Source organism: Periplaneta americana, chromosome 4 (genome assembly GCF_040183065.1).
Source record: "Periplaneta americana isolate PAMFEO1 chromosome 4, P.americana_PAMFEO1_priV1, whole genome shotgun sequence".
Classification (NCBI taxonomy): domain Eukaryota; kingdom Metazoa; phylum Arthropoda; class Insecta; order Blattodea; family Blattidae; genus Periplaneta; species Periplaneta americana.
In genome coordinates, this window is record NC_091120.1 from 23,001,550 (window position 1) to 23,015,680 (window position 14,131).

The 14,131-nt window shown below is 35.8% G+C and overlaps 1 protein-coding gene across 1 annotated transcript in view; it reads left to right on the forward strand.

Moving 5' to 3' along the window:
* Nucleotides 1-13,210, forward strand: part of Ac13E (Adenylyl cyclase 13E) — a 29,702-nt gene extending 16,492 nt beyond the window's left edge. The window contains exons 4-8 of the mRNA XM_069822968.1: nucleotides 1,386-1,814; nucleotides 3,574-3,662; nucleotides 6,170-6,331; nucleotides 9,252-9,351; nucleotides 11,329-13,210. Of these exons, the coding sequence (XP_069679069.1) occupies nucleotides 1,386-1,814; nucleotides 3,574-3,662; nucleotides 6,170-6,331; nucleotides 9,252-9,351; nucleotides 11,329-13,070 (2,522 nt within the window). The 3' untranslated portion in view covers nucleotides 13,071-13,210. The remainder of the gene's footprint in view (nucleotides 1-1,385; nucleotides 1,815-3,573; nucleotides 3,663-6,169; nucleotides 6,332-9,251; nucleotides 9,352-11,328) is intronic.
* The last annotated feature ends 921 nt before the right edge of the window (nucleotides 13,211-14,131 follow it).

The following is a 14,131-nucleotide window of genomic DNA, read 5'->3' on the forward strand; positions in this document are numbered from 1 at the left end:
AAACAATGCAACATTTTAAGGGAAATCAATTTCAACAATCCGGACATAATGCATACGTTTCCTGTCTTGTTTAAGGTACTATTCTGACATTTGCCTGGAGAGATTGAGGGAAACCATGAAAACACTCTCACACTCACCCAGCTGAGGTTCAAACTGGGGTTCTCCCACGTACAAAGTAGGTGTCTGTATTTGGAAATTGGCAGTTTTCAGGAGATAATGACTTCATTACATACATTACTGTATGTAATAGTCATTTTGTATTCCTCATATAAAACAATTTCATACTTTTTAATTCAGCCAGTAATTATTTTTTTCTGTAGACAATTTTTTTCTAATGTCGAACTGATTGTTCCACCACTTAAATCGTTATATTTTGTTTCGTTTCTATTATAATTTTTCGCTTGCATGAGTTTAAAAGTAATGAAATTCGCTCATTTTTACGATTCCTTTTTGTGGTCTGGCCTTCACAACTGCAGATTTACAAAACCTAACAAGTGTGTATTGAAATATAATAATGTAGCTTTACATACATAAAACTCAGCTTTTTTTTTATTTCCTTTCATGTTTGTTGGTTTGAAGTGTTATGTAGGAATATTTATAATCTTAATCTAATGAGGCACCTAGTGAAGTTCTCCTTAATCACATAGATCTTTATAACATTATTATGGTGAAAAATGAATTATCTTGAGATATCTGAATAAAGGCACAGTAAATAATAGGAAATTCAAGTTTCCTTCTGTTTCTGAAGCTATTATATTCTAGGTATATGTGATAATTGGATAGAGATTATACACACAGTTCTCAGAAAGTTTCCTCAGGTAATAACAGTATTTTGTTCATCCAAGGATTCTTTTGTCAACTTTTATTCTCATAAACAAAAAAGATATTTTGTTGATCCAAGGATTCTTTTGTCAGCTTTTATTTTCATAAACAAAAAAGAGTAGATGGTATTGCTTAAAAAAGAGAGTTAGTCATTACTAAAATAGTTTCTTAAAAATGGAAAAATTTTGCAAATAAAAGTGATAGGGAATAATTAATTATTTGAAATCGTGTAATTCCTTATACTCATGCGAAGTATATAGATAATATCGTTATATCAGAAAAATTCTATTTCGAAGTTATAGATAGACTTGGTATCTTTTTCGCTTCACACAAAGAAAATTATTGAAAAGATAAGTGACTCTTTAAGTTTGTCTTTTATATATAGAATTTGAGCTCTTGTAAGTGGCTCCATCGACTCTGAATTTTTAAAACTAATGTATGGATTGGATTATAACAGAAGAGTAAAATGTAAAAGTTTTGCAGGTTATAGTCGGACAACTTTATTAAGAGTAATTACTTTCTTTTAGTGAATTGTATTACTTATAAATACGTCTTTCCTACAGGCATCAAGACATATTTCATCCAAGGACGCAAGGCAGATATCTGTCACAAGAACCTTCTCCAGCAAAATGAAGGTTCACCTCCTACTCTCCCTATTGTTGTGGCACCGCCATCTTCTCCGCCATCAGAGAGATCACAATCACGTTCTCGTGTTTTCTCTTGCAACGCCAAATTGCGACCTCATTATCTTCATCTCATGACCTCCAATTCACTTGGTGATACCCCTAATAGGATGAAAGCCTGCTCTCTACCGAGTATCCTTAATTCAGACAATGATAATGAGGACAGTGAGGAGGGAGAAGAAGGACAAGTGGACGAAAATGTAAGCAAAAGTCCTACGTCACTTGCAAGTTGTGGTGCTGGTGGGAAGTTCTCCCCCCTTCATGTGACTCCCTGGAAATACCAAGCCAGAAAGTACAAAAGAAAATCAGGTAAGAAATAAATGAACATCACATATTTCGTGATAAATATGTAATTTTTATTGTGTTTTAATTCATACAAAGTCTTCATTTTGGCTTAGAGTAAATGGAGTACATACATTAAATGCTTCCTGTGTTTGAAAAACATTAGCTCACAGTGGCTGAGGACGGTGATCACGAAGTTATATTTGTGGTGGACAAAGCCAAGGGTTTTCTTGAGATTCTCTTGTTTCTTTCCACCATCATTCCCCATTTCAATATCCATTATCATCATTTGAATAGTTTGAATGTGAAATGGGCAGATAGAATAAAGGTACGGTCACACGTCGCTACTTTTGCAGCGCAACTTTTGTACTGCAGCTGCAAAAGTTGTGTGTCGTGTTCACACGTAAGCCAAAAATAGCGCGCTGCACGCTACTTTTCGTGCTGCGCAACCCGAGTGCTGCAAAAATTGCAACTGGAGTCTGTTCACACACAAGGCGCTACTTTTGCAGCCGCAGTCATGCTGCAGGTTTCCATCTCCGTGTTGACTTCTCAATATACATTTTGTGGTTATGTTCGCATTATTAATAAACTCATGCAAAAGCTTATTTATCTATTATTTGCTTTTCTGTCCTAACTAGTATTCAGAAATTGGCATTATTTTTATTATAAAGCTTTTAAAAACGCCTATATACTTAAATGATAACCAACAGTATATTCACGTAATCAATGTTGGCAACCCTCCTGTTTGAAACTACGCTACAGAAAATTAAAAAAGTGAATAATATCGTCAGCAAATATGCTCAGACTGTGTTGTGCATTTAATAACTGTTACAAATAATTTATTTTCATCACATCTAACATTAAAATACATCCAAACAATAAAAGTATCATTGGCACATTTGGGTGGCAACACTGGTCGCAACCGCAGAAAAAGTTTCAACAAAACTGATCCAAAAATGCTGCGGCTGCAACCCTGAGAACCCTGTTCACACGTCGCTACTTTTAAGCTGCTCACAGCATGAAAAAGTAGCGGGCAGCAGGTTCGGCAGCCGCTACTTTTCGGGTTGCACCGTTGTTCACACGTCGCAGTACAAGAGTTGCGCAGTTTTTTGTACTGCATCGCTGCAAAAGTAGCGACGTGTGACCGTACCTTAAGAAATGAAGCTGTGAAGAAAGAATGATGCTGAAACTGATTAGGAAGAGGAAAAGGAATTGCTTGGATCTCTGGCTGAGAAGAAACTGTCTACTGAAGGATGCACTGGAAGGAATGGTGAAAGGGAGAGAAGAAGATATCAGATGATAAACGACAGAGACTAAGAGAAAGGCGGAAAATTGGAGAATGCTGGGTTTGCAATGAAAGACCTGCCCTTGGACAGAAAACTATATGAATAAATGAGTCCTACTCTATGTTATGATTCGGAATTAATCATTTACATCATCTGTCTGTGTTTTTGTGTGGAGTAGAATTTTTATGAGATGGATGAATTTGAACAATAATTCAATTCCATAATGACTTTTGACCAAAATGACTGAGCTTCGATCCTCGTCTCATTTTCAATATAGTCTTCCAACATACATATGTATTTTATTACATAATTCAGTTAGTGGTGTATCCATACATCATCATAAGAAGGATCATGGTCACTAGTTTAGTTACTGTATCTTTTATTTTACATATTTTTTTAAGGAATGTACTGCTTCACTACAGGTTTCTGATTACATTCCTGAATGCAGTATACTTTATTTCAAGTTGCACTTAATCCTCACAAACTGCTGTTTTTCCTAGGTGTCTCAGGAGGTCTTGAAGCATGTCCACACTCAACGCCTCTGTTAAAGAAAACTGATGTCACTGAGGACAATAATGGATATCAGCAGGTAATTTAATCTGATTGCTGATTTAGGAAAGGTGAAAACTTAGTACAATGACTTAGGGTATTCACAGATTCTTGAAGTAACAATTTAGTTGGGATTATTTGTTATTTTCCTATTCCATATTATTTCTAGTTTCAAAACTACTTAGTTGGTAAATAATATTAAGACTGTTTTTGTATATAAGATTATAACTAATTTAGTTAGATCTTCAAAGCAATTAAAATTGAATGAGTGGATTTGACAAAAAGCTCAGACACATCAAATTTCATGCTTAGAAAGGATTATTTTTATGGAAGCAAAAATATTTTGTTTCGATTAGGCGCTTCCACCATAAATTGTACATACGTTAAAATTCCATGAAACTAAAATGTCCATGACATCAAAATGTCCATGAGATAAATGTCTAAATGACCAAATGTCCAGAGCCAAAATTTTATTTCTCAAAATTTATTATGTACTCTACATTACAGCCATTCCAGTTATCATGGATGTTACATTTTTACTATTTTGAAACTCTATATATTGAAAATGAAATGACTTTTGTCAATTTTTATTATTAGAATCGATTTAGAAGATGAGTATCATTTTACAGAAAAAAAGTTGTTTGAATAAAATTTATTAGTACTGCAGAAAATAAAGAAAAGGTTCCGTCACAGATGTTACAAGATTTGTGAACTCACTTTACACCTTATTAACAAAAAGTGTAAAACTCAGGTCTCTGCCTCAAGCAAAAATAGATTCATTCTCACTGTGTCCGTGTGAAAGCTATGCAGATCTCATGGCATCGAATTAGTTCACAAAAACATAATCGGTAAATATTTTATAGCTGTTTCTTCCCTGTTACGGATGTTACACACATTTTGTCATGGATGTTACACACATTTTGTCACAGATGTTACACACATTTTGTCACGGATGTTACACACATTTTGTCACGGATGTTACACACATTTTGTCACGGATGTTACACACATTTTGTCACGGATGTTACACACATTTTGTCACGGATGTTACAGGTAAGTTAATGTCCTTCATTTTTCCAGTTTCAAAACAACTGTGACAATTCTAAGTCAAAATATTCACTTGAACTGTAAGATTGCTAATTGTTACTAACTCAATCTACTTAACATAAATGGCAGAAAGAATATAATACAGAGTAAAAAATCCCTTGATCCTGGAGCTCTGGAATTAACAGTGCAGACTCTAAAAATATTTCTTCAACAATAGCTTCTTAAAAAACATAGATTAACAGCTGATCTCTCTATCAGTAAGTGCTGTAAACTTTAGGGAAAGAAAAAGTACTCAGACAAGACCACTTAAGGTAAGTTCACTACATCGTATCGCACGCATCGGACGAATCGCAAGGATCGGAAAAAGACTATCTTTGCTGTAATTATTATGTAACCGCGTTCACTACATCGTATCGCACGCATCGGATGAATCGCACAGATCAGAAAAAGACTATCTTTGCTGTAATTGTTATGTAACCGCGTTCACTACATCATATCGGACGCATCGCCTCTCGGCAAATTCGTCCACGTTTCACGGATGGGCAACTTTTCCGATGCGTGCGATCATGGCTTTCTTTAATAAATCAATTTTAATTGGCCAACTGTTACTATTATGTTGTGCCATGTTCAGTGTCGCGCCAAAATGGCAGACGGAAAACTTATTTCGCGTGTAGAAAATTGCGAAGAATTATATAATTTGAGGCGTTCCCATTACAGTAATCAAGTCATTTCTTGCAAATATATTATGTAACCAATATTTCTTTCGTTTCTTCCTCTTCAATTAAGACGCATGAAGCAATTACAAATTCCTATTCGCTAACACGTAATTAATAGACCTAACCTCAACTCCTCTGTTTTCAGTAATGTCAATATCGTACGACGTCATGTTTTAAACAGCTGATAGGGGAATCCGATGAGGCGATGAGGTGGAGCCGTTACAATGAACGCACTGCACTTAAAATATCCGTTGTGTGCGATTCGTACGAGGAGTGTGATACGATGTAGTGAACACTTACCTTTAGATTCAATGCCCATAAAACTTGTAAAATATTTTCCTTTTGGAAGTAAAACATTAGAGTATTTAAATTTAGGGCCTTATCTATGTCTTACACTAATAGTAAACAAATATTTTTGAAAAACATTTTTTCATTGGCTTTCCCAGTTTGCCTGGAATGGCTGATTATTGTTCCTCTGCTACTATTCATAAGTCTACAATAGACTGAATACCGTATGTGCTTAATCCAAAGCTCTAGACAGATACATACCACCAATACTTTGATGCATTAAAAGAATATCTCCAGTCAACTCCCTCCCTTAAAATGTTACCAGTTCCTACGAAGAATTAATATATATTGCATCTCAAAGTAGAATTAATCAAATTTTATGTCGCAGTTATTATGATTAACCCTTGAAGTTTTTATAATTGTTTTCACCTGAAATTTCATCTGTGCATACTTACTTTAAACTTACAGATTTAATTGTAACTTGGCAATGTTGTAGTTGGTCAATCCCAAGGAAGAAACAGTCACAGATACCACAGTAGCTCAGTTAGAAGTACCATCACCAAATAATGAAGATCAACTAAGTGTGTGTCTATCAGTGAACAGCCGCAAAGATTCAGGCATTCGTAGTAACAGCAGACGGAGTAGCATCCAGCAACAGGTACTTTAACGAAAAAAATTTTGCTTTATCGCCATTTCAAATTTTATATTGATGTTGGTGACAAAAATACACAAATTATTGGATTTTGTAACACTATATTTAAACTGATATTGAACAAAAATGCATGATATTATCATGTGAAGTTTGACCTTAAATGCATTTTATGTGTGCCCACATGTGACACAGCACATGTCCAGGCATTTATCCCATTCTCAACAAACTCTCTCAAGCTTGTCTTGTGTCATGTTTCTGATGGTGGTTAATGTGCCTTCTCAATTCCAGCGATGTCGTTGGAAGTGGAGGGACTCCCTAGGCTGACCAGACGTCCCCGATTTCCGGAGACAGTCCCCGGGTTTGAGTTGTTGTCCTCAGAGAGCAAATGTTCCCATTTTTGTCCCCAGAAATTAATTTTGTCCCCAGAAGTTTTTATTTTGTTTCAGTAACATTTTACACGTAAATATTTAAGTATTGTGATGAAACTGCTGCGATTCATGCACATTTCTGGACAGTTCTCAGTATGATACATAAGAACAAGTGAGCACAGTTTGAGATACTCTGCACACTTTGAGAAGAACATAGCATCTTTGTCTTCATTCGTGTTGCGCGGAAGTGTTAGAACTGCCGCAGTGTCCATTTTTAAGTAGTTAAAAAAAGTAGGAGTTTTGTGATAAACCAACAGGTGAAAAGTGGTCTGATGTTTTTCAACATTTCAAAAAAAATTCCATTCTATTTGAAAATCTTCTCAAAATAGTATCATTAATCATGTGTCTTTCAGTCACTAATTCATCATTTGAAAGACTTTTTTTTCTACACAATGAACTCAATCTGGACTGATGAAAAGCCAAGAAAAAAATTGAAACAATCAAAGCTTTGTCACAAGTGAAAACAAACTTTCTTCTCATGTGAAGAACTTAGTGTGAAGCTATATGGGAATGAACAGATCCTTAAAAAGATACATTCTTCAGACAAGTACTTGATGTGTTAGAGTTCAGTGTGTACAATATTATGTCAAAGACTTCCATGCATGCGTCAGTACTGAAACTGAATTCTTAGTGGCTATTATTATGTATAGGAATTACGTGTGTTTATGCATTTAATTAAAAAAGTTAAGATACTCTACAAATTTTAGTGCGCAAAGTTCTATTATTGTATATACTGTTACATGTATTTTATGCAACATTTCAACAGAGAGTGACTAGATAAGCATTTGTGGTTTTTCTTGAAATTGCTGATGTCCCCTGCTGGACCATAAAAAATCTGGCCAGCTTAGGAGGGACGTAAACATTGGTCATGACAAAAACCTGGAAGAAATCACACACTGTGAAATCCAGTGAACATGCCACGTGGAGAAGGTGTCTTCTGTTCTCTATTGGCGCTTCACATTGATTTCTGAGGGCTCCTGTACTGGTAACATTTGGCTTCCCCATGCGCCCTTTTGCTTGATAACAGATGCATCTGTGACATTAATGTGATAACCTCTGCTAGTAAAACCTGCTCTACTCCAAGACAGACAATGGTGTTGCAGTATTATCAATAGAATATTATGAAGTATGAAATATAAAACTTGATACACTCATGAAGAAGGTGGAAAGCAATTAGCATGTTCTCTTTGCCTCCCCATTTTCCTCTAGCTCTCCTTTTCTCTTTCTATCTTTTTCTCATTTCTCTCATCTTTCTCTTAGAAAAAATGAATTTTTATTTAACTGAAATTGAGGGGCTGGGTGCAAGAAGGACATTTTAGAGGATGTGCCCTTTTTGAATAAAACGCTTTATTTAGTTCTCTGATCTGTTATGCATATGATCACCAAGTTGTAGTTCATTACTATGTTCATCGAGGACAGGAGTACCCAAAATGTTGTTGTTGTTTTCTAATGCCAGGCGTTTGACAATAAAGTCATTTGACCTCTTGCACTCCAATATTTTTCAAAGATATTATCATGACTAGCCACTGAAGCACAGATTTTGAGGTGTTCCGAATCCATTTCTTGGTTTGAGTTGCACAATAGGCAGTTAGGGGACTGATATATTCCAATTCTGTGCAGGTGTTTGGCCAAACAATCATGGCCTGTTGCCAATCTAAATGCAGCTACAGACGATTTTCGTGGTAAATCGGGAATTAACTGTGGATTTTGATGCAGAGAGTTCCATTTTTTCCCTTGGGATTGAGTTATTAAATTTTGTTTGTTGAAGTCTAAGTATGTAGATTTAATAAATCTCTTCACAGAGTAATACGTAGATTTAGTAACAGGTCTGTAAGTAGCAGTGCTGCCCTTCTTTGCTAAAGCATCCGCATTCTCGTTTCCCAGGATTCCACAATGGGATGGTATCCATTGGAATACAATTCTTTTATTGAGTGATAATAATTGAGAGAGCATTTTAGTTATTTCTGCTGTTTGAGATGAAGGTGTGTGTTTAGAGACGATTGATAGAATAGCTGCTTTGGAGTCTGACAATATAACTGCATTCCTAAATTTATTGATGTGGCATAGAAGATTCCTGAAACATTCACTTATTGCAATGATTTCACCATCAAAACTTGTTGTTCCATATCCAAAAGATCTATAAAGTGAGAAGAGACAGCATGTAACACCTGCACCGGCACCTTGTTCTCTGGAGATCAAGGATCCGTCGGTGTATAAATGAAGCCAGTTTTGTGGAGGGTACCTAATATTAATTGTCTCTAAAGACAATTGTTTCAGTATTTCAGTGTTTACTTCTGATTTCGGTATTTCTTCTGTTAAATTTAGATTATATTATTTAGTACCCAAAATGTAAAGGCGTGCATAGATAACAATATTTCGGTTTGAATTTTCAACATCAATTTTCTCAGAACTTGCATTTGAGAGAAGTGCCTTTCTTGCACCCAATCCCTCAATTGTAGAATGTACATAAAAAGTCAAACTGATTTTCTCATTTTCAGATCTATGTAATGAATGGAATAGCACAGGGTGAGTTACTAACGCATCGAGTCAGTGGATATTACACATCCAGCCAGTCTTCATTAAATGACACAGATACCGGTAAGCATCATATATTTTTTATGCCATCCTAGCATTATAAACAGGTTGTTCCTACATCGAATATCGTTCATAATTGGCTTATTATGGCACGCGTGCTGATAAAAGCAATGACGTATTCACTATGACATAATACCGGAACGCTTGGATCTGGATGCATGCATCTCGTCTCAATATCTTCTATGCACTGTGTAACAAGAAATGAAATGCAGGACACAAGGTAATGTATCATTTATTTCCAATCTTTAACAATTTTGTATCACTTTTGTAATATTACATAAAACAGTTCTGTGGTTCAGAGAAACTATATTAACAAAATAAGGAAACATTTGTAACATAACCTGCAAGGTCATCCATTCCGCTTTACTCAATGTCAATGCCAGGCTCAACTAATCGATACGAACATATGAAGACAATTTGTCAGCTGCCTATGGATCCCGAATTTCTTTTATAGTTTATTCTCTACAATTCACAATGCTAAGATGCCATAATATGTTGTATCCAACTCGTAGATAATCTTATTATGACACTCGTGAAAATTGTCGCATGAACGATATTCCCTTGTGCCATAATCATCAAGATGATCCACTTGTTGCGTAAATAACTATTATTATTATCAGGTTTTACAATGTCCTAGGACATCTTCCTGCACACATTTTCAGGATTCTGTAGCCTTTCTCCATTCTTCTGTATTCTCTCATACACAATCTTCCAATCCCCAAGTATCGTGTTTGTTTCACATTAAGGGACAATGCTACTTAGGGCTAGGATTTTGATGAAATTGCATCTTTTTTCTAGTAAGCCAGAAATATAACTGCTTTTGTATATATATGTTATGTGATAAACTGAGTGTTTTAAGACATATTTGTTAGGGCATTTTTTTGCCTGTTTGAACTCATAAGAGCATTTTTTGTTTTATTCGGTCATTTTTTAGGCATTTTCATTTAATTTTGGCCATAAATCCCCATTATTAATGTAAAATAATGTTTCTTTCCTTTGATATTTTCTTTACATATTTTGTCCATTAATACCCATTAGAGTGTTAGTTGGGAGGCCGGAGGGAAAAAGACCTTTAGGGAGGCCGAGACGTAGATGGGAAGATAATATTAATATGGATTTGAGGGAGGTGGGATATGAAGATAGAGAATGGATTAATCTTTCTCAGGATTGGGACCAATGGCGGGCTTATGTGAGGGTGGCAATGAACCTCCAGGTTCCTTAAAAGCCAGTAAGTAAGTAAGTAATACCCATTATTTTGTATGATATTTTATTCATTTTTCTACACAAATATTGTCATTTTAACGTAGTACACCCCATGTAATGGATCAGTCCAACCACTCCTTCAATATAGACTCCTCTATACCTGCTAATTCCGGATAAGTGTGGCCTTGTGATAGACTACATGGAAACTAAAAGTAATGTAAATCCATGGCACTACAGCCCATGAAGGGCCAAGACCGACCAACTGACTGCCGACCTCACATCCACATGCCGACGCAGAGGTGAACTATCATACATGGAAACGACATCAAGTAAAATAATTAATTAAAGTGTACTACTTAGAAAAAATTATGTAAAATTTAATTTAATTACTAATCTAAATATTAGGCCTAAGTAGTAGGCCTACAAAACCTCTTTTCCTACTAAGCCAATTATGTAAGATAAATTTTTAGGGCATTTTCGAAAGATTTTTAGGTCATAAATGCATTGTTTTTAGGACATTTTTTCATGATTTATATATAGGTCATCAAAATCCTAGCCCTAATGCTACTAAACCCCACAAGAGCACAATAAAAACTTGTAAATTTTTACTTAGAACAATTCGAAAATATTTTCGAAACAACATTTTAATTTATATTGAGTAACATATTTAATTTTCTTCTTAATTGTAAATGAAAATGCGTTACCTTTTATTGTTGATAATTTTTTTTAGTATATTTAATTGTAATGTTGTAAGGTGTAAATGTTTTGATTTCTTAGACCAAGAAGCAAGAAGAAGCCATTTGCCTCCTCCACTAGGAGAAAACTTCGGAATTTGTTTCCACAAGCTACGCAAGCAGTCAGACCTGCAGCTTATTCGCTGTGTGCAGGACAACGTCACATCACACCGCAGCTATTTTGTGAAGCCTCCACTCTCCGGCATCACCTTGTTTTTCCGTCAGAACGAGATGGAGCGTGAATATCGTGCCTATGCCCACAGAGTCACCGAGAAAGATGGTGACTCTCCCCCCACACTTGCAACATCTCGCTTTAATACATACTTTGACATTTTCATCTCCGCGTTGGTTTATATCGCCATTGCGGCATCGCTGTTCCTGCTGTACGACGTGTCACCAGCATGGATTACTTTTTGTATAGTAGCAAGTGCCATTCAGATTTTTGCTGTGTTACTTTGTGTTCAGCAGTTCCTCAAGCCACACAGCAGTTCCCAAACTGAAGCAGAATTCTCACACTGGCTGCTTGACAAATTTTCGCATTGGTACCCCTGGCACATCTGCGGTGCAGTGTTAGTAAGTTTACCTGTAGTGTCGGTTTTAGTTAATTTTGTGTGTATAAACTTTTCTTCCAAAAATGGTGGAGATTTGTATTATAGTTATATGCTCTTTGTGGGTCTTGTTCATTTTTGTAATTTCACACAGTTGAATTGTTGGATGAAAAGTATTATAGCAAGTTTAGCTGGTATAGTGTACATTTGCTTAGTTACCACTCATGCTTGCTCATTTTTTTCATTTAACTCTGAAAACAGCTTCAACCGCGGACTTGTAAAAAACTCTACATTTGATGCTGTTGTTGGACTGATCAACGGTCCTTCACACCATGATATTAATTCTAGTGTTGTGTCAGCCACAGCCTATTTTGAAAAACAACGCGAACACCGTAACTTTAATCTATATCGTGGAGAGATTTTCTTGGACGTCTTTCTTCTTTTGTTGTTGGTTTGGTTTCTTAACCGAGAGTTTGAAATCAGCTACAGACTAAGTTTCCACGGCAATATTGTGGCTGCCCGGGACAAGGCAAGAGTTCAGAGCATGAAGAATCAAGCTGATTGGCTCTTGCACAACATAATTCCGAAACACGTTGCCGACCAATTGAAAAACACGGCTAAATACTCTGAAAACCATCGAGATGTTGGTATTATCTTTGCAAGCATTGTTAATTTTAATGAGATGTACGATGAGTCTTACCTGGGGGGCAAAGAGTATTTGAGAGTTCTCAATGAACTGATAGGAGACTTTGATGAATTGTTGACTAAACCAGAGTTTCAGAATATTGAAAAAATTAAAACAATTGGCAGCACTTTCATGGCAGCCTCTGGCCTGAATCCTGAGGTACGGCGCAGGAGTCAGAGTCCCAATCAACATTTGTTTGAGCTTATGGAATTTGCCGTGGCGTTACAAAAGGTTATTGATGATTTCAATAGAGATCTGCTTGAGTTTAACCTAGTTCTGAGGGTCGGGTATAATTTTGGTGATGTCACAGCTGGAGTTATAGGGACCACTAAGCTCTACTATGATATTTGGGGTGATGCTGTTAATATAGCTAGTAGAATGGATACTACAGGTATCCCAGGAAAAATTCAGGTAGGGAGCGCGTGTGTACCCGTTCTGTCTGAACGTTACGAATTTGAACCCCGTGGTTCTGTTTATGTGAAAGGTAAAGACAATATGAATGTTTTCATAGTAAAGGGTAAGCGTAGAGACGGTAATATTGATGATGGCTGAGAATAAATCCATCTTCCTTGAAGCTTTAAACACTTATCTGATTTCTCAGATGCATATTAAAGGGAGTACGGAGTCTGTGATAATCGGGACTCATGCTGATTGAAACACGCTCTTGGCTTAATGAGAAATGTTTGAACCAACATGCCTTAAGTACAGTCCATAATGTGTGGACTGTAATGCTGTTGCTTCTTGCCAACTTGAAATATACATAAAGTACATTAATTTTTTTCTGCTTATAAGCGCATCAAATAATTTTGTTGGCATCTGTTATCCTTAATTCTATGGTATGAACCTTAGTGGAATAATTCTGATTAATAACTAGTCATCAAATGCTAATTGCCAACTTTTTTAACTTCTGGAAGAGTATACAGTACACCATGTGCCATACAATCAAAGCTGTGAATTAAAACCCCATTAATTTATTTTGTTCCGAGTGTTGTTGACAAATTTCTTTAATAATGGAGCATATATGCTGCTTTATAATAGCGGTTAATGTGCGAAATTAAATTATACTCATGCTTTCAGAATCTTGATTTTTCTCATTCTCTTTTAATATCAGTACCTCAACTATTATTTGAGAAGGTGGCCTCTTCACAGCCTGTGCTCCTTAGTGAGGGAACAGCTGGCTGCTGATGAAACGTGTCTTAAGTAACAAATTACCGACTACAGAAATACTCAGCATATTTGTGAAATGTTGTACATCAGTTCGCGTCAGCTGCCAAGATGAACTAGCTCTTGAATGGGTTAATGTAATTCGTGTTTTTTTAATGCTAATATTAGAATCTTATTTTCGCCTTTCTTATAGAACCAGTTTCATCTGAAATATTCTTTGTTATAGCATCCTTTTTAGATGTGATATTTTTATAAATCGCAAGTTCGCTTCATGCACACCATGTTTACACATACCTTTATGTTACCACTTAACAATAACTTTATGATGTTACACTTTATGGAGAAAAAGAAAAAAAAGGAAATTGGACTAGACTTACATATCAATTTATTTTTATGTTTACTGTCTTTCCATTATAAACTACAAGTAAGAGTAAATATGTATATTCAAA